Raw genomic sequence first — 21096 nt, 5'->3', positions numbered from 1 at the left:
TACTACAGGATGAAGTGCCATTCAATGAGTTTGGAGGCATTTGCTTGAACTTGAGCAGATAAGATGCTTCTATACACTTCAGAATTTATTCTGCTGCTATCAGCCAGTACATTATCAATGAAGACAAGTGACCCAGGAGCCTACATGTGGCAGCCATACATGCCCAAGACCGTACACCCTCACCACCATGTTTCACAGATGCAGGGGGTGATTTGGATCTTGGGCAGTTCTTCTTGGCCTCCACACTTTGTTCTTTCCATTACTCTGATAGATGTGAATCTTGGTGTCATCTGTCCACAAGACCCTTTTTTCCAGAACTCGGCAGGCCCTTTCAAGCATTTCTTAGCAACTTAACTGTACTTAACTGCAACCTGGCTATTCTGTTTTTGCAGCTAACTAGTGGTTTGCATCTGGTTTGCATCTTATTTCTGTGCGTGAAGTCTTCTGTTGATAGTAGTCACTGACACTTCCATGCCTGCCTCCCATCTAATGATGTATATTATTACTATAAATTGCTAAGTGAATACATTCAAATGTATTGTAATCACAATTAAAATAATTATTTAATATATTATTCTAATATATAAATGGAGAACCAGTTTCATTACCACTGGCTCAGTGGTGACAGCTTAGTCTGAAGCATTGATCTGTTATTTGACCATCGTTTTCACCCTGCACTTGGTGGGAGGAACACACAGCCATCCAACTCCCTCACAGCCATCCAAATCCCAGCACATTATTTCCTATCCCCAAACACATATTCAGCGCTATACTAACCAGAATGCAATTATAATGTAGGTGCTCTTAGTAAATTTAAACTCTGATAATGAGATTCCCCTCTCTGATAAGAGAATCAGTAGCCATTTGTGCACAGCTTTGCGTGCTGTACGTTCTGTTGGATTTACCAGCTGCATCAGAATGGAGGCTGCAATACTGTTTTGGTACAATATTCTTAGAATGATGTTCAAGTATTCCTGGGTGTTTAGACCTGAGTCCGTCATTTTTAATTCTCAAATACAAAGTATATAATCCAAGATCTAAATAAACATTATTGGTTCCTTAAGTGAGAACATTTATTTTTGCTGAGCTGAGTGACTTTTTGGTGAGCAGAGTAGAAACATTGGCATCATTCTCTTCACTCCAGTAACTTGCCACAGTAACTTTCCCTGGCAACGTCTGTCACTTTCCCTTAATTATAAAACACACTTAAGGAATAACACACGGCTCTTGCTACTCAGAGAGCTGTGTGATATGAATCCTTAAGGCCTGATAAGCAGCACCCCACTATACCTCTGGGGCTTTTATCACAAGCATGCAGGAGAGATGAGAACTCAGCATGTGTAGTCTGGCAGTGAAGGTGCCATGCTCCATGCTAAAAACAGAGGAGAAGGAGTCATGTGTTAGTACTATTGCCCCCCCCCCCCCCCCCCCCCCCCCCGACCCACAATGGAACAACAATCTCTCTTCCATCTGGGCCACAGAACCCCAGAAAGTCATGTGACACAGAGCCTTGCAGCTAATTACTGCATGAAAACTGCATAGTTTCCCCCTTCAAATCATCTTTATACTCCATATTTATAGCCGGAGCTCAAGGAAGACATAAGGGACAGCAAGACATAGAGCTATTCCTTTCTTTTTTTGTTGCATTTTTAATAAGTGGGAAGTCAAGAAACAAACAGATGACTTAACCCTCTCATTGTCCCTCTCTTCTGGCTCTGCTGGGTTTTATTTGAGTGCCCAGGCAGAAGCTTGGTTTGTTTTTGAAGCTACTGACCTCTTTTCCATTTACTTTTCCTCCACATTTGAAACAAAATGGTTTCCAACTAGGTATTTGGTATGGCATGGTCTTTTGCCTAAGAAAAACAAGCAATGTGACACAAGCTTTCAAAAAGTGCAAAAAGTGCAAAAAGCTCTTTACATAATCTATGTGTATACACCGCTGGTAAACATGTAAATAAAGTATTTCATGGAAGGCTATGTATGTTAGTTTATTTTTGTTAACCTATAATTACACACTTTAAAAATATTATGCACTAATTTTGCCAAGTGAGCATTTTTTATAATTTCTCACTAGCTCTAGGGAGAAATGATGTGTGATGAGGTCAGGATTAAGGATTTAATAAGCTTAACAGGAAAAAATAGCAATCACCCTCTGTATATCCTTCAGAGCCATGCTTTTGTATGGCTAGTTTCTTTAAATGTAGGTTTACAGTACGCATGGGCTTGTCTTTCCCTTGTTATCATACTCAGGCTTTCTAGGCATTGTTTCTTCAATTAAAGAACATGCTTCACCATTACAGTAATGTATATGTGTGCATATATGCGTTTGTGTGTATCTGCCTGCATTTGTGTGTGTCAGTGTTTGCATACATGCAGGTATGCAACTTCTGTTGGCTAACTTCTGTAGACTTGCAATCTAATAATCATTACACAGGTTTAAATTACTATTCATGAAACTTTTCTCTATGTAAGTAAAAGTAATCTAATGTGAGTCTTATAGTCCAAAACTTCAGAGCAGTATTTATTGTCTCGCAACACTGATCCAGGATCAGGTCATCTAACCTTGCTTTTATCACATTCAGTGATTTATTTTAAGTTCTAACAGTAACAGATCTGAAGTCACCACTTCACAATGAAGCTGTCACAAAGATATCACTTATCCATTAAATAAAAAAGAGCTTCCCAGCATCTACCAACTTTTATCAACGAAGCATGATTTGACATACTTTCTTGGGAAAGAGTGGTATCAAATTTTCCTGCCGAAGTCCTTGAGACTTGACACTTCTTGATCTCTTAAGGTTGGTGATGACTCATAGTCACCAATACCTTCATGTCTCCAGGTGGGGACTTGCTTTTTAATATAACATGTGCCCTTTTTAAAGTGCAGTTTAAAACTGTGGTGGATAGAACCAAAGAATTATGGCTAATTTAATTAATGCAAGATCTGTACCAATTGTTCAATCAATAAAGGGGTATTGGTTCAGGTGCTCCTGCATGGTGTTAGCCTTTAAAAAGCTCATTCACAGAGTGAAGACTTTTGTATCCTGGGATCAAGACATGGCAAAATGTTATCCTAAAACCACATTTGGGTTGTCAAATAATGCACATTGTATTTATATTTGGAAGGATTCAGGAGAAAAAAATTCTGCCCTTTTTCATCACACTGGTTGCATTCACAGTGTGATTATGTTCTTGGACACTCTTATCTCAAAAGAACATTATAAGCATCCAAAGAAACTGCCAGGAAGTAGAATTCAACCACAAATTAAAGAAGGTTATTTTATATTATCTTACGTGCATTTACCCCTTGAAATCACTCTGCACTGCATGGACAAGCAAACTAATTATAGCTCCCTATTTAAATGCTAATAATGTCTCTAAAGCTGTGTTTACCTGTAGCAGTGTTGGCCAAGGCGCATAATTAGAATAACAAAGCCCAATCAATAGATGAATCAGTAAAGCCAGGTACTTGGGCTCTGACTAGTTCCGACAGATTGTATATCATCCCAAGGTTTTAGATATATTAATAGTTTAAACAGTCCCCTGCCACGTGGATTACAAGACATTCAAAAAAGATTGAAGATTTCCGTTCATAAGAATACCTCTAAGTCTATATATTCCATACAGTCTCTGTATGTTGACTGTTGAGAATATCTTGGTTATCACCATAGTACCAAAATAATGGAAACATATTTGCTTGGAAGAGTTCACTTGGGACTTCCAAGCATAGAAAATAATGCAAAAAAAAAAAAAAAAATTAGAAGGAGGATCACAGTCTAAACGTTATAATGGTGAAATGACATAAGGCCCACTTGAAAATTCAATTCAGCACATAATTTAAAAAACAAAATACAATCATTTGTACCGGGAATCTAATTCACAATTTATTTTTATTGGGACATAACACTAAAAAAGACACCCAGATATAGCATATGGTCACACTCTTCTGAAGACACATTCACTTCTGAAGACACAAATGTATTTTTTTTTTTTTACAATCCATTAGCACTTAAATACCTATGAAAAAAATGCACAAGAGAGAAATAAGCATACCACTATTTTGACCCCCACCCTCCCGACAAGTAGTATGAAAATATCAATGGAGGCTGATTATGTGAGAATACATCAGGGGGAATTATTGTGGAGTATGTTTTTCTTTCAGTAATCTGAGAGAAATATTCCAGTCTTTTATCGCCCCCTGTTGAAATTTCAGAACACAGCAATGTCCTATTGATATATATATATATAAAGAATCAGGATGTATTTACAACTTGCACAAATCAAACAAGTGTGTGCATGTGCGTGTGTGCCTGCACGTGCGCGCATGTGTGTGTCTGTGTGTGTGTGTGTGCTGATAGTAGCAGCAGAATAAATTCTGAAGTGTACATAAACATCTGCTCAAGTGCAAGAAAATGGCTCAACTTATTGGACTGCACTTCACCCGACAGCAAGATAATGACCCCAAAAATACTGCTAACTGAAAAATTGACTGGTCAAGTCAGTCACCTAATCTGAATCCAATTGAACATGCAGAAAACTTAAGGCAATTAGCCCCCAAAACAAACAGGAGCTGAAGATGGCTGCAGAACATGTCTTGCAGAGAATCACCAGAGTACCTGGTGATGTCTATGAGTCACAGACTTCAAGCAAACATTGTATGTAAAGCATAGCCAACAAAGTACTAAACACGACTACTTTCATTTACATAACATTAATGTGTCCCAAACATTATAGTGCCCTGAAATGGGGGGCTATGTATAAAAAGTGCTGTAATTTCTACAGGGTGAAACCAAAATAAATGCCATTTATCCCCTTCTGTAGCACCCCCTCATTTTAAAACAAACAAGTCACAAAAGTTTTTTACTTTTTATACTCTTTTTGTCACGCACACTCCAAAAGAGCAAAAAGTGCTCTCCATATATCCACTGTTTTAAAAAAAAAACAAAAAAACAACTACACTCTCTAAAAGGATGTGTCGATATCAAACCTATGCTTTGTGTCATGGTTTGGCTGCTACCTTTGTGTTACAAATATAGGCTGCAATTTATTTGTTACAAAGTGATGCTTTAATGCAGACTATGTTGAAAGTACCACAAAATGTTGTCCTCAACTAGTCGTGGAGGTGTGTAAAAAAAAAAAAAGACAAATTATGTGTTTTTTTAACACATCTGTTTTGAGAGTATAAAGCTACTTTAGAGACTGCTTTCTACATAACTAAAGTAAGCTTAATGGAAACACGACTCCAATCACTCCCTGGACTGAGAGTATGTCTTTGTGTGAAGATTGAAAGCAGAGGGAACCCAGTGCGCAAGAAGGAATGTAGATATCTAAAGGTGAATAAATCTAGGTTGAGAGAAATTTTGACATAGGCTAAAGGGATGAGGTTAACCAGTACAGCTCAGATTTTACCTGGATATAGCCAGGCTACAACTAGTCGGCTAGATAACTTTTACTTCCCACTGTTGACCCAGCTGGGTTTTCACCTGAACATCTAGACTGTGTTTCACCAGCTTCACCACAAAAATGTTCCCCGGGAAGATCGATAAGTTATTAACCACATTAGCGGACTAAAATTCTAACATTGTTTCTCAATTTACAGTACAGTAGTACCATTACACATGCACATACCTGGCTATGCAAAGTTGACAAGACGTTGCCTAACCCACGCGGAAATATATGGAAATATGTATGGAAATATATAGGACATGTACTACATGTATTTTAATAAATGTATATATATTTTTTAGAAATGCGCTTTTTTTTACATTATAGCATACTTAAAAAAGTAAAAATGAGTTTACCACTTTTGCATATTTATGACATGTACTAAGCTATTTACATAGACCTATATGTGCTTACATATAATAATATAATACTTATATATAATATATTTAATACATGTTGTTAATATATGGATTTAAATAAATTTAGGATTTCCCACCATGAATTTAAATATATACTTTCGTTAGCCTACACCTTTATAACTTCTTAGTCACTCCTGCTATAAGATTACAAAAATAAAACAATTATTATTATTATTATTATTATTATTAATAATAATAATAATAATAATAATAATAATAATAATAACAATAACAATAATAATAATAATGAAAAAAAGGAACAGAAACCGTCTAATTAGCTAACTTCACTTTTGTATATGACTAGGGTGGATGTCGTCATTTACACAAATGGGAAATGTACAAAGCAGTGGAGTTTTTCCCGCAAACCACACACCACAAGTTTCGGAAATAGGCTATAACGTTTTCTGCGGACAACTGCGTTAACTGTGTTGTGTTATTAGAAGTAATATTTTCCTTATTATTATCCTGGTATAACACCGTATTTTTGATTGGGTTAGCTTAGGCTACCTAACGTTAATACGCTGGTGGGCCAATAACATTAGCTACTGTCAATTCCACAATATCTTGAAGGTGCGCAATGACATACACATGAAGGCGTGTCGCTTCATAGCTGACTGTCGTGAAAACCAGCGTTCGACAGCGTGGATGGGAAAAACAAAGCAAAGTTTGATTACCTCACCATGTAAAAACCACGTGCGAAATATAGTATCTTACTGCAGTTCTGACTTGTTTTGACTTGTTCGAACAGTCACTGAAACGAGATGCCACACCTCACGGCTGAAACCCCACCTCCTTAACTTGTCATGAAATAGACGCCTTCTGAAGTTTACATTTCAGTTATCAAGGGTAGCACACACAGAGCATATTTTTCCAGGCATAGCATTATGATTTTTATGACATTTATCCTAATCTCGGGACTCCTCGTTCTCTATTTAATTGCGTGCACTCGGTCGAGGTGAGTAGGCAATTTGTTCGTTCTTTTTTAGTTAATTGCGGTTCTACTATTACAAGGCTTATAAGACTTGGAATATTGTGATTCGAGTTTTAGCTGGTGCGTATGTTGTTCGTACAGTAGCCGGGGCCAAAAATAAGCTGTCCAACGTGGAGGATGTGCTGACAATAAGCTGTCATGTCACAAGTATTTTAACTGATATGAAATTTTGTATATACACTGATTTAAAAATATACTGTCTTCCTCTGTAACAAGAGCTAGTTTTCAGAGTTGTGATATGATGCTTGTTCACCTGCTATGTTCTCTGTTGCTGTTGCATTTATTTCAAAAGTATTTTGATTTGCTTATTAATACCAGATCAAAGAATGAACCACCTTTAGACAAAGGCCGTATTCCTTGGCTGGGCCATGCGCTTGAATTTGGAAAAGATGCTGCCAAGTTTCTAACGCGAATGAAGGAGAAACATGGTGACATTTTCACGGTAAGAACACAGCTGGAATTAAACTATGATCTATGCATTTCACTTGACTGTTATCAACCTACTGACCATGTTCAAAATTATTTTTAAGGTTTTAATTTGCTTATGCTTATTTCAGACTTTTAATACTGAATGGAAATAGAATAAACAGAAACATGACCTGACCATCTGATGTTTTGCACAATCAATTGCTCATCATTCAGTGATGAAGTTTCGTTAGTTGATTCACACTATTTAAAAGGAGATTAATCATGAGTGCCACCGAATCCTGGTTCCTGTAACTGAATAATTTGCAGTGAGGTCACAGTGAAACCCTGAATGCGGCATGTGATTGAGTTTGTATATATTTTTTAAATCGCCCCTGCAAAACTAACTGCAATAAAAAGATGTGAAAAATATTTATCTTTATCATCATTATTATCTTCATAAAATTACATTACAGTAATAATGACATAATTATTATTAATAATAATAATAATAATAATAATAATAATAATAATAATAATAATAAGAGTGCTGTGTTCCCTAGGTGTGTGTTGCTGGGCACTATGTGACTGTGCTGCTGGACCCAAGCTCTTACGATGCTGTCCTCCAGGACACCGTTTCGTTGGACTTTCACCGCTATGCCCAGGTGCTGACGCAGAAAGTCTTCTGCCTGCGTCTGCCCAGCAGCTGCGCTGCTGCACAGAGAGCCTGGATGGAGCAGTAGGTGTCTAGATCATGAGTCTGAAACGGCATTGCAGGTCCTTCCGGAACAATCACCGCGTGTGCATGTTGGGGTTATACCACAGATATTTTTTGCATGGTGTCTTTTTGTTTGTTTTGCATTTGATGCTATTTGCACTGCAGCACAATGAGCAGGCTCCCATGAAGAGAAAAGATACTTTGTTTTGTTTGGAATATCAGAAGTATTGTTTAAGCCTGACAATGTCATTTATCCAATGCTAGCCATTCATATTACAGAACATAGGAGGGTTAGTCTGATCCAACAATACAACAGTGCAAGATCAAACAACGTTGTTTAACATACAGAGACAACATCAACATTTGAATGCATAACATTAAATGGCTTTATGTGTCGTATGGAAATAAGGCAACCTAGTGTACATTCTCTGTGGTTGTATGGGGACAAATGAGTCAGGAGGAATTTTGCGCAATACAGCTTGACAGTAAAAATCGCAAGAAGGTGACACTGCTGTGTGTGTGTGTGTGTGTGTGTGTGTGTGTGTGCCACTCAGACACTTTGAAGGAGAAGGTCTGGCTCGCCTGGGCAAAATCATGCAAGAGAACGTCCGTGCTCTGCTCTCCTCGCCTGAGATTCTCCAGAACCCGACGGACTGGAAAAAGGAGGGCCTCTTCAGCTTCTGTTATAGACTGCTCTTCAAGTATGACCTCCCTTGAGTCTAGGCCCCCGGGGAAATACTTCAGAAATCTTACTGTCAGCAAACACAGATTGGGTAAAACAATGTGGGCAAAACAAAAATTGTTGAATAAAGCAGAAGTTGGAATTCAAGTTAAATATATCTGGCTGTGCAACCAACTGAAAGCTGCAGCAGATGTACCTTTGGGTTTTGTAGCTTTTTTAAATCTAAGGACAAAGCATCTTTGTGCTGTTTACACTTTTAAAAGTTTAATTCTGTCATCTGGGCAGCAGTTGCCATTGATGTTTTTATAGTGTTCTTTAGATCTCGGGCCAGATACGGTAAAAATTTAATGTGTCAGGATACAGGAAGCATCTGCTCTTCCTGTTATTTATAAAACACAGTCATTGTTCTTTATCAGTGCAGCCAGTATCAATGATGGCCTTACTCAGCTGATCACATAACTCATTTTAAATATGTATTTTATTGTAGTGAGTTCATCATATAGTTTATGTACTATTCATAATGTCAGTTAGGGTCAGTTATAAAAAAAATATACAGTGCCTTCAGAAAGTATTTGTCCCACTTGAACTTATAATTTTTATGCATTGTAATATTTGTTTTTCCCCCTTTACCAGCTCATTTACAAATATATTCACCCCAGAGTTATTGCACATAGGCCTCTGGCTGCCATTAAAGGCCGCTATTAGGCAGCTATTATTCTCAGATATGTCTGTTTGAACTTTACATGTTTAGATTTTGGAATTAAAATTCCTTCCTACAATTTTCAAGTCATACCAACGATTTTCTATGGGATTCAAATCTCCACCATTGTAGGACACTGACTTTTCGGCTTTGAAGCCATTCCTTTGTAATTTCGCCGTATGCTTTGGGTCATGTTCCTGTTGGAGCATGAAGCTTCGCCCTGAAGCAGCCGGTTCTCCTCAGTGATATGCCTGTGTTTGGCTCTATCCATCTTTCCCCTGATGTCAACAGGCTTGCCAGTCCCTCTTGCTGAAAAGTAGCTCCAAAATAGGGCTTTTTTTCAGGCCACTGAACTCAATTTTAGTCTTGTCAGACCACAGAATCTTCTTCCAGAAGGTCACAGGGTCTGTCACATGGATTCTAAAAACTCCAGGCATGATTTAATGTTGGTCTTTCTCAGAAGTGGCTTCCAGCACCCTTCCAGAGAAGCCACATCTGCCAAAGGGCTGCAGAGATTGTCAATCTCTGAACAATTTTTCCCAATTCAGAATTAGTGAACTGACTGTTTTCAGGAAGTCAGTGCACACAGTCTGAATCAAACTGTGTGTAGCACATACTGGTTTTTGACAGAATGAGCATACACGTGAAAATAAACTTTCACAAAATAAAATAATAAAACAATAATAATAATAATAATAATAACAAATAAACACTTATTTGTATGTTTATAACTAACATATACAATGTAATAGTTATAAAATGTATGTTACACATACTCAAATGGAAAATCATATTTATTTTGTGCACCGTTTTACCCGGCAAAGAAATTAGCAAATGTGATTGAGGGTAAAATGTTCCATTTAATTTTTTATTGTAGCAAAATAAGTGAATATTTTTAATATTTACATATGGAAAGACTCATATGTTGTCACAGTAATACATGCATCTGCCTGGCAACAATGGGATTAGTCACAGTCATAAAAGCCTTTGGTTTATAATATATACTGTATATGCATTGTGTTTTAGATGTATATGTTCATAAAAGATGTTTTTAAGTTGTATAGAAGTTAATGATAGAAATTTGGAAATTCTTTGTGTATGGGAAGCTCAACCCAATGTCATCCTCCTGTCTTTCTCACTCTCTCTCTTCAGGGCTGGATATTTCACCTTGTTTGGCAAGGAACACGGCAACAACTGTGACGAGCTGAATGCAGTCTATAAGGAATACCGAAAATTTGACAGCCTGCTGGTAAAGATTGTACGGTCAACGCTTAAGTCAGGTATAATAATGCATAATGAATAAGTATATTCCAACTGTAAAATATCCATATATGAATAAAAAATATTTTACTTCATTCATGAGTAAAGGCTGAGCTGGTCTGTCCTTCCAGCTTAGAAAAAGTGTGCAGCTAAAGATAGGCCTATAGCTTCCAGAGCGTGCAACTGAAGCCTAGTGATGTACCCCCCATTCCAACATCGGTGAGGTGTTCCTTCAGGTGACAGCTGGATGTTCTGTAATGTTGCCTGAGGAGGGTGCAAGCAGGGCATTCCTTGCTTAATTGCCCAACGGCATCTCCTCTGGTCAACCAGCCACAGCTGTGCAAGGAGCGCAATCCAGGGGAATAGCCAGCAGTGTAAAGGAGTGGTATCCGACCCTTCAGATCATACCTGTCTGACCCCCATCTTCTCCTCCTCCTCCTCTGCCTTTTCCAGGTGAAAAGCAGACGGTCGGTGAACTGCGTGAGCAGCTGTGGCTCCGGCTGTTGGCAGGGAAGGCGAAGTCTGGCTGCTGGCAGCAGAGCTACCGTCAGTTCCTGCGGGAGGAGGGGGCGGACGAGGAGACGCAGGCCAGGGCGATGCTGCTGCAGCTCTGGACCACACAGGTGAGTCGCGCCAGCCTCCGACAGGTGGAGTACGCGCGTGTTTCATAAATGGAGGAGGTCGGCCCTCCCGGAGCCTCCTCCCGGCTCTGCTGAGGGTTGGAATGCCCTCCGCCCTTTTTCGGTGGATAAATGAATAGGCCTCTTGTTTCTGGAATTTTCATGTCCCAGCTCTGTGTGTGAGTGGTGAAACCTGACACCGATGGCTTTTGTTTCCATGACATCATAATATTCTGCTGTGTAAGCTTTGTGTGAAATGATCCCCTATGCTGGGTCATAGTATTTCTGTGTAACACACCTTTCAGTGAGGCAACGGTTGGCTGCCTGCCTTCTTCACCCCATCAACAGTATCTCTTAGAAACATAAATTTGACAGTACTTAAGATAAGATAGCTGGAGGAGGAAGTAACAGCTGCAACATTCCAAAGGAGAATTTAAAAAATAAGATATATTTAATGCAAACAAGACTTTAAACACTGATTGGACCAACTCAGGATGAGTGAAAAAAGTGCTTTGTTTTGACTTGTAAATGTGAATTGTTTAAGTTCTAAGAAATTTGTGAGTAACAGTAGTTTGAGATGTAGGGAACAAGGTCACATGAACTCATGAGCAACACACACACACACACACACACACACTTACACAGATGCACACACACGTCAATCACATACTGTGCAATGACACAAAGACACCAAATTGCAGTAAATACAAAATCACAGTTGTACTGTATTGCATCAATGCCTTTTCTTATTATTTATTGTCTGATATACTTGAATTACCATTATACAATTACTGTGTCTGCCACAAGAGTGCAGTATTGGCTTCTGTTTCAGTGATGTACTCACACACAAACAGTCTCCAAGCGACTTCATAATGTTGCTGCAAATCATATAGCTGCAATGTAATGAAAAATGAAAAAATGTAATGAGAGTGCAATATGTTTTTTGGCAGTGGGGAAACACATACCTTCAGAAATGTGTGAACTCACAAGAGAACTGCTTAATTATCAGCTTGTAACAACAGGCCCTCATAACCTGCTTTAAACAGAAAAAAAGAGAAGGTGTGTCATTTCAAAAAATACAATGCATTTAAAAAGTCCTTGTTTGCATTAATATGCAACTGTGCACCCCCAGACTAGTGTCCAGACATCCATTTTTAATATACAAATTTTTAAAATCGAAATTAATGGTTTGTTTTTGGAGTACCAATAATGCCATGAACTAAAATGAAATACTTGAAGTCAAGATACAGAGGCAGCCAGCACAGACACACACCCAAAAAAGTCCAATGCTTATCTTGATACTACTATCTTGATGGAGAACAAACCTGAAAGTCAACAATTACACAATACGGCCATCAGTCTGAGGTGCTGTGCACAAGTGTTTGTGAAAAAGAGTCAAAGGGGAAGTGAAGGAATGTCTTCATTTCTGTCAGTGGTAGAGACCTCCAAGCATTTTATATATACCTTGTAGTTCTTATAAGAGAGAGATTTAGAACAGTTCTTTTTTGCTCTTTATCCGTAGTGTTTTCATTGCTTTATTATCCTTTTCATTCTTCCTCAGCTGACTGTCTCCAGGACACTTCACATAGACAGTCGGCATACGGTTCAGACATGCATCATCTTCAGTGACTAAGGGAACTGTGCTAGTTCATTGCGAAATACTGGGCTGTTTAACATTATTTGACACTGTGATCACCCATACTGATATTGGAACCAGTCCTAAAACTAGTGCTAAACTGGTCTCGTATTAGTCAAGACCAAGCGGAAAAAACCTGGCTGCATTTTTAAAGCTCACTTCCTTGTCTTATTGAGAAACTTTGCTCATGAGCACCAGTGCGGTTGGCTCCAATAGAAGTGTTTCAGCCACCCATTTCAATGTAAGTCCGTGGTAACAATACGGTCAAAATATAAAGTCAATTTTATATTTCACAAGAAAATGTAGTCCCAATATGTGCCAATTTGTAAAACTATTGTGTTATTTTGACAAGACTGTACTATTTTGTGGACGAGTCAGGGACAGTTTGCTTCACTACCGAGCCATTGTATCTCATGCGCTTAGTGGATGACCTGACTTCATGTCCCTACTCCGTCTCTGGCTCCATTTTGTACAACATGGCAGCACACACAAACTGCACTTCTCGGGTTTCAAAACACTTTTCGCCAAGCCCTTGGACAGTCAATGGATGACATCACAGTGACTTTGTCCATCTTTTTCTACAGCCTAAGGTCACATCTTGGTCATAAGCACCTACATACAGTATAGTGTATGTATAATAATAATGCTGGAAATTAGATTTATTCAACGACAGGCAAGAAAACGGTGGATAGTGTGTCTCAGTGTTTCGGAAGGTTGCAACAGGCGACATAATTGTGTGTTGTTGTCAGTGTAATGCAGGGCCTGCTGCCTTCTGGTTTTTGGGGTTCCTTCTGACCAACCCTGAGGCCATGGATGCAGTGATGAGGGAAATCAACAGCCTCTCGCTACTGGCGGGAACACAACCGTGTCTCCCCGTGGACAAACTACAGAACACACCAGTATTTGGTGAGACTCATCTCTACCTCCCTAATAATCATAATGTGTTGTTCTCATGGGTATCACTCCTGTGGGGCTGTGGCAGACAGTTAAAGAAGCTGTGAAACCATGGTGCAGATGGTGTTTTTTTTACAGATTCACTTAAGATATGCTCAGTTGCTGGGTGACCAGTAGCTTGTCTAAAAAGCCATTTGCTGAGTTTTTCACTTTAAGCACATCATAAGGGTACACCAATTTTTTTTTTGTTGCACAGTGCTCCCAGCCAGTCTCAGTCTCAGTCTCAGTCTCAGTCTCAGTCTCAGTCTCAGTCTCAGTCTCAGTCTCAGTCTCAGTCTCAGTCTCAGTCTCAGTCTCAGTCTCAGTCTCAGTCTCAGTCTCAGTCTCAGTCTCAGTCTCAGTCTCAGTCTCAGTCTCTGCTGTGAACAGCTAGTTCAAGTTAGTAAATAAGGGCCAAACTGAATAACCCCCCGGCCATAAGGGCCTGGTTTGACCTGCATGAAAAGGCCTCGCCTCTAGACAAGATTAAAAAGTGTTAAAATAATTAAGATACTCTTTTTGTGGTTAATCTAGGGTTCTGCAAAGATGAGTATATCACCTTTAATTAGCAGGGCCCATAACTTTGGGAACCCAAGCCAGTAATGTACAAAAAAGGGTCATAAGGCCATAAATGATGTCATAGGATAAGAACATTTCAGCAGTGAAATGTAGGTCTCAGAGGTAAACTGATCCCTGCTTATGGAAGTAGGTGTCAGGTGCAGTTTACGCATTTGCTGTTTACACTGCAGAATTACCCATAAGGCTGCTCAGGCCTGAAAGATGAACTTTATTGTTTGTAGAAAATAATGAGCAAAGCTCATTCCTAAACATCATGCTAAATAGAAGTTGTTGAGTACTTTTTTTGTATGAGTGTACTATGTAAAGAAGATCACAGTGACAATAAGCTGTTTCCGAGGGCTGAATTGGCTGTTGATAGAAAGGAACCCACAAAAAGCTGCAGACACTGTGGGCCTGCAGGACTGTATCACTGCCTTAGACTTGTTTGTTCCCTGCGACTCTCCTCTTCCCCCTGAAAACAGTGTAATAAATAAGTGTTCTGGCATGAGACCTGATAGCATGCTGTTGTCCGCTTCATAGACAGCGCCCTGAGTGAGATGCTAAGGCTCACCGCCGCAGTCACCATCAACAGAGAGGTTCTGCAGGCCAAGACTCTGCGCCTGGCGGACGGCCGGGAGTACGGCCTCAGGCGCGGGGATCGCGTACTTGTCTTCCCCTACCTCAGCCCCCAGATGGACCCCGAGATCCACCGGGAGCCAGAGGTACGTACCCGGGCCCACCCCAGAGCACCGCACCGCACCCCAACGGCCAACAGGAGGACAAAGAGGTCAGACATGTCAGGACAGCGGGAGTTAAAGCAAGTTAGCTGCGTCTTAACCCAGGCTCTCAGTCTGTCTCTGATACCTCAGCATTTATAACAACATCCCCCCCCCCCCCCCACCCGAGGATCACAGAGACGCACCATCAGTCTCAGCCCAGTGGCAAAAGACCCGATTGCTTTTACATAACACGAGCCCATTGCTTATGCACACAAACAAGAACAGTTTTAATAGATCTGGGATTACGGCCAGAAAGGTTCAAAGTTAAACTGCAGGATACCGTGGGATTAGCTGGGTGCCTCTCTAATAGGAGTGGAGATAACAGGTGTGAGAAAGCGAACTGAATGGCTGCGTCACAGGCCTCAGCTATCCCCGTCACGCTTACGACTCCTTACATGGCCACAGAAACCAATAAGGACAAACTAAATTTTACAAATGCAATATTAATTTCCATTCGTAAGGTCAGTGGATGATTTCAAAAGGGAACGATTGCCAGTTCCTACCGACCTTTCATGGTGCGAATGTTTGTGGTTGTAGAAATTCAAGTACGACAGGTTCCTGAACGCAGACGGGACAGAGAAGACAGACTTTTTCAAAAACGGGAGGAGACTGAAATACTACACCATGCCGTGGGGTGCCGGGAGTAACACTTGTGTCGGCAGGCACTTTGCAGTCAGTGGAATCAAAGAGTAAGTGTCCCCAAGTCCTCCACCCGTCCCTGTGCCCTCAGATCCAAGTCTAAATTGTGAGGTCACTCCCAGTCTCCAGAGACGGGCTTAATGGCAGACAGTTGGGTTCATAAGGAAGGTTAGAATCTAATCCTCTCATTCTCACTAAGAGAAAAAGCCATTAAGAAAGACAGTTCATCCTATGTCCTCAGATGACGTGCAAGAAGTTACAGTATACTGCGAGTCATTCCGTGATTCGGATGTCGTGTATTTTGCATATCCCTGACGTGGCTGGTGCACATTGGCGTTCATTCTTTGCATGTTGCAAATACGCTTGGATATATTTTTAACTAGTGATCACCATACATTTGCATATCTTGAATATGTTGTTGCCTGAGATGACACACTGATAGGAAAAGTTTCCAAAAATCAAGAGTGACAAACAGAAGGCTAAAAGAAATAAATGTTTTACCAAATGACAGATTTTGAGCACTGACATGCAACTTCCACAGACACACTCTTGATCCTGTCCCTGACATGCATGTCAATTTAATTCCAGTCTACTGATATATATATGTATGTAAAGAGAAAAAAGGAAAGAACCTGCGTGTTGTCACAAACATTCAGGGTAAATTATCACCAAAAAACCACAAGATCATGGCTTAATTATTCTCTATCAATCAAGCTGATGTAGTCTAAACACTTGGTCTTCACCAATTAAGAAGATCAATTGGAAACTGGGTGTGGCTTTTCTTCTTGTGTTATTTCTATTACCTTGCAACTCAACTGTTATTTAAAGTGTACAGAAGTACCTTTTTATAAAAAGAGGGGGGAGCAGGAGTTTGGAATGGATTTTGGAAATAAGGGTTTGTGGCTAGGTTAGGGAAACTAAAAGCTGCGTCTATGCAGATGTGCTGCAATTATAGAAACCAAATTAGCACCAATAATGCACTGAAAAACAGAATATAGTGGGAGTCCTTTATCAGTTGTAAGCATTGAAGATGCCCGTGTGTTAATGTGTAGTCTGACATTTTCTTTTTGCCCTGAAGGTTCATATTTATGGTGGTGACTTGCCTGGACCTGGAGCTGTGTGACCCGGACTGCAGCATGCCACCAGTGAACCCCAGCCGCTATGGATTCGGCATGCTTCAGCCAGACGGGGACCTGGAGATCCTCTACAGGATGAAAAGACACAGGAACACGACAGAGGGACGAACATAAACGCTGATCAAGTTAACTAAAGCAGAAGTAATCCTGATGGCTAAAGCATACCTTGTCATGAAGTCAGTGAGTTCATGTAGTTGCCGTCTTAACCCTATAAAGCCTGATATATCAAAAAAGAAGATTTCAGTTCTTTCAACATCAGCTCATTTTTGGATGCTTCAGAAGTAAATAGTCTTATTTTTTATTTTTAAGTAGGCAGTAGGCATTTCTGTCTTTGTTTCAGTTAAAGTGACCACAAAACATATTTGGTCTGCTGAATTGATCAAAATTTGAAGCAAACGTGTTTTTAGATGTAAGTGGACATACATTTATTTTACCATTTCTTTTACTATCAAATCATTAAATGAAGTAAAATGATTTTTTTTTAAATGCAACAATGTCAGTGTGTAAACTTAGATGCAAGTAAATTTAGATTGTTTTCCTTTCTTACCAGAAATTCTATTTAGGTATTTCTAATGAATGGAAGCCATAATCCTTAAAACAAACTGTCACAAAAAAGGAGTTATTTCTTTGGTCTGCTTGCATGAATAAGTTTGCCTCAGCTTTACATGGCATTGTGATAAGCATAGAAGCATTTCCTCTTCCTGTTCAGACACAGATGTATGTCCCACATTTCAGACAGTAGAGTACTATCCCATGCAGGATAAGGGAGAAAGCCATCTCGTCTCACAGCTGGTTGCTGGCATGTTTTATGTATTTATTTATTTATATTTAGATATATAGATATACATGTCTGTATAATTAAATGCATTATGTGTGTGTGTGTGTGTGTGTGTGTGTGTGTATAAATTTACATATACATTTCAATTAACTTCAGAATAACACCATTGTGAGTTGCATCTTTTAAAGTGATATTTATAAGATAAAAGACAAGAAATTGAATCAAATACAATACAGGATTGCTTTGATTGTCCCCTGTGTATTAGTTTTGATACACATATTTCTAACTTGAATTTAATAAAACTCAAAAATCTGAAACAAGAATAATCCGTTTCCATACACTAAATCTTCATCTGGAAATAATAACTATTTTTTAATTATAAACTATCACCTTGTTGAATTTAATTAAATTGTTTCCTCAGAAATTAACGAGGTTGCTTCTGTTTGATATTTCATTAAAAAGTTCTTGAAGCTTAGGAAGTTCCAGAAGAACATACCTCAGAAGCCTAAAAGCAGGGACAGATTGGACTTCATCTCTCCAAAATCCAGGTGCAGGTGCATGTTGGTGCAAGACTTGGTCCCTAGGGAGCAACTGCAACTGCAGCAGGATTGCCAATCATTAAATGGGTAATTGAGACAATTCATGCACTACAATGATAATGAGAATGAGTGGATTTATGACATTTTATTAGCATCTTGTCACTAGAGGATAGACCATTAGACATCACATTGCACACATTGTTAATGGGATGATGACCATTTTCCTCCAATAATTATCCAGTATGAAACAGAAGTGAAGTTCAGAACCACTACACAGTGCTTCACTTTCTAAGAGAATACTGAAATATATCTTTGAGAGATTTATTTCAGGTGAAATGTTTGTTATGCCATGTTATACCAAGAACAATGTGCCTTTTTGGTTAACAAAATAAATGGTAAATGGACTGCATTTATATAGAGTTTTAATCCAAAGCACTTTACAATTGATGCCTCTCATTCACCCATTCACACACCAATGGTGAAAGGCTGCCATGCAAGGTACCAGTCAGCTCGTTGGGAGCAATTAGGGGTTAGGTGTCTTGCTCAGGGACACTTCGACACGCCCAGGGCGGGGGTTCAAACCGGCAACCCTCTGACTGCCAGACAACCGGTCTTACCTCCTGAGCTGAATGATTGATGTGATTGACAAAATGATTGACGTGTCCATTTTATTACAACCATAGAAGCAGAGTGTAATTCAGCTGCATGACATGCTCCTTTTAGAGCAAGCTTGTTGCTGGAACTTGACAGGCTGTCTCTGCATGGTGCACCCTTTCTGAAGCCAGAGAAAGGCAGCTTTTAATGAGTATTCCACAATCTGTTCATTCATTTCACTGCCTAATATTAAACTTGAACATGAAAAATAGTGTGGCGTCCCCATGAAAAGAATACACATTGAAGCTCAGCTGAGCTGAGACAAATCAAACTAACAATCAGGTTTCTCTGAACACAAGTCACAGGGAAATGACTGAGCCAAGAAGCATTCCAGACACTTATCCCACCTCATTTACCATAAATGGATACTTCAGAATCTGCTACTAATCTTGAAATAAGACTCTTACCTTAGTACCCCATATGTCTGATACTATGGTCGCCTCTGCTGTTACAACAGAATATGCATTTCGCAAAGGCAGTACTATTTTAAGTAGTCCAAAAATAAAAGTTTGTGCAGAAGAAAGCACATTGTTGGCTCTCCACATGACAAACAAGCAGGGACTAAATGCACACTGCACGTTGCATTTCAGTATGGAGCAGATTCTCTTACAGAGATCATTTACAGCTTGATATTTTGAAGTAATTGTGCCACAGTGTTGGGAATGGCCACTGTGCCACATGTAAATAGGAAAGCCAGAGAAAAATCCAGCAATCAGGCCACAGGAAAAGAGAGTGAATAAACAATCAAAACACATGCATTGTCAAAAAAAAAAAAAAAAAAAACAATGTCGGCATGTCAGGCGACAAACTCAGTCAGTGTCCAGGGGGCAAAGGAAAATAATCTTGCTTTAGGTCCCAAAGCTCTTTTATAGAGCCTGTAATGAGGCAATGGGCAGTAGCTACGTGATTGTCAATTAGCCACAGCTGGCACCCTGTCTGGGAGTAAGGCTAGTGCTGTCCATGGTCCTGTAGGTAATTGAATCACTATAGGTGCTGAATGGGCAATGTTTCCATGAATGCAGAAGCAGCTGTCCCCTGCCTCACCCCACCTGGCATCACACAATTCAAAGTGTCTTGCTCAAGGGTACAACCCCGTTTCTCAAACCATTGTACTGCACTGGCACCCTTGACTGTGTGAATAAATGTAAATATTGTTTACTTTATTTTCTCAGTATTTCCTCAACATTGGTTCTATGCTGGCTGAATACAAATGCCAAAATAATGTGTTCCCGACAAGTTCCATAGCAGTTGCATTGTGTGATAGTAGGCCGTTTCCAGACGAGACTGGTGGTCCTCTGTCAGTACCCTGTGAAATGCATAACTTTAAATGTGTGTTTCTTGTTGTTTTGGTCTGTTTATACCTTATTTTACAGCTATGCTGAAATATGTGGACGCCTTTACTTGTAATACCATAAGTGTTGGTATGGGAATGAATATCGGTTTGCACTGTTTGCAGTCTATAACCTATTTTACAGCTGTACATTGAGATAAATATCTACATTCACCGGAAGTACAATACATATTGGCAGATGAATATATTGGTAAACCTGTTATATGTGGTCAAGGACGGGTTTGGGAGGCGCCCAATTCTCTGGAGAGATGCTGGTTCCTGCTCTGCAAGGGTTAAACACGTCGCCGTGCTCGAGCCGTTCGGTAGAGCTGCAGCGAATCAGCCTTCTGCGCAGAACGCAGCCGTGTCGCCCGTCATGCGGAGCTTGGTGAAATCAGGTACAGAAAAACATGTGGATTCACAACATTTGTCAACTTGTTGATCGCCTCTGTTAAAAAAGCAGCGACAAGATAGGAGGACTGGCGATAACAGATAACGATATAGCAACCGCTTTCAAAGATGTCTGGAGAAGACGGGAATAATTCGGAGAAAGGCGCTGAAAAAGCGGAACTCGATCCATGGAATAATAAACCAGTGACTAAATTTCTCCTCCTTCACTGAGCTTACCAAAAAGGTATGTGCATTCTTGAAAATGATTCATGCTTTATGGCTTGCTGGACACAATACCATCTTATTATTGTTATTATTATTAATAATAATAATAATAATAATAATAATACTAATAATAGCCTAGTTGTTGTTGTGCTTGTTGATGCTGTTGTTGTTGATAAAGACTAGTGCTTCACAAACGCCCTTATCCAGAGTGAAATGCAATGCATAGGACAGAAATCACCCCAGAAAACAATTGGCTGAC

At 39.6% G+C, this 21096-nt stretch overlaps 2 protein-coding genes and 1 long non-coding RNA gene across 5 annotated transcripts in view; 2 read left to right on the top strand and 1 right to left on the bottom strand.

Annotated features, from left to right (window-relative positions):
- Window positions 1-6195: 6195 nt before the first annotated feature.
- On the top strand, window positions 6196-17797 carry ptgis (prostaglandin I2 (prostacyclin) synthase). Of its 2 annotated transcripts, none has more exons than XM_064298785.1 (10): window positions 6196-6819; window positions 7174-7297; window positions 7824-7999; window positions 8533-8679; window positions 10513-10640; window positions 11074-11243; window positions 13626-13782; window positions 14908-15089; window positions 15684-15835; window positions 16864-17797. In XM_064298785.1, exons 1-10 carry the CDS (start codon window positions 6749-6751, stop codon window positions 17033-17035), a joined length of 1479 nt encoding a protein of 492 aa, XP_064154855.1. In that variant the 5' UTR covers window positions 6196-6748; the 3' UTR covers window positions 17036-17797. The 2 variants fall into 2 exon arrangements, with proteins under 2 accessions (XP_064154855.1, XP_064154856.1); XM_064298786.1 differs by having other exon boundaries at window positions 6198-6819; window positions 7148-7297.
- On the bottom strand, window positions 10669-19711 carry LOC135234314 (uncharacterized). Of its 2 annotated transcripts, XR_010324068.1 has the most exons (6): window positions 19300-19711; window positions 18856-19013; window positions 18196-18296; window positions 16889-16989; window positions 12206-12273; window positions 10669-11593 (listed from the first exon to the last, which is right to left on the bottom strand). It is a non-coding gene; the product is annotated as an uncharacterized LOC135234314 (long non-coding RNA). The 2 variants fall into 2 exon arrangements; XR_010324067.1 differs by lacking the exon at window positions 18856-19013.
- Window positions 19712-20561: 850 nt separating this feature from the next.
- Window positions 20562-21096, top strand: part of kcnb1 (potassium voltage-gated channel, Shab-related subfamily, member 1) — a 45607-nt gene continuing 45072 nt past the window's right edge. The window contains exon 1 of the mRNA XM_064298782.1: window positions 20562-20856. The gene's annotated coding sequence lies outside the window, so the exon portion shown is untranslated. The remainder of the gene's footprint in view (window positions 20857-21096) is intronic.

The sequence above is a fragment of the Anguilla rostrata genome, chromosome 11 (assembly GCF_018555375.3).
Source record: "Anguilla rostrata isolate EN2019 chromosome 11, ASM1855537v3, whole genome shotgun sequence".
Lineage (NCBI taxonomy): Eukaryota > Metazoa > Chordata > Actinopteri > Anguilliformes > Anguillidae > Anguilla > Anguilla rostrata.
Note: the sequence above shows the minus strand (reverse complement) of the source record. Positions and strands in the feature narration are given on the sequence as shown.

Coding starts and splice junctions, on each gene's coding strand:
- ptgis (XM_064298785.1), top strand. CDS start 6,749: ATGATTTTTATGACATTTATCCTAATCTCGGGACTCCTCGTTCTCTAT. Junction 10,641..11,073: donor ACGGTCAACGCTTAAGTCAG/GTATAATAATGC, acceptor TGCCTTTTCCAG/GTGAAAAGCAGACGGTCGGT. Junction 13,783..14,907: donor ACAGAACACACCAGTATTTG/GTGAGACTCATC, acceptor TCCGCTTCATAG/ACAGCGCCCTGAGTGAGATG.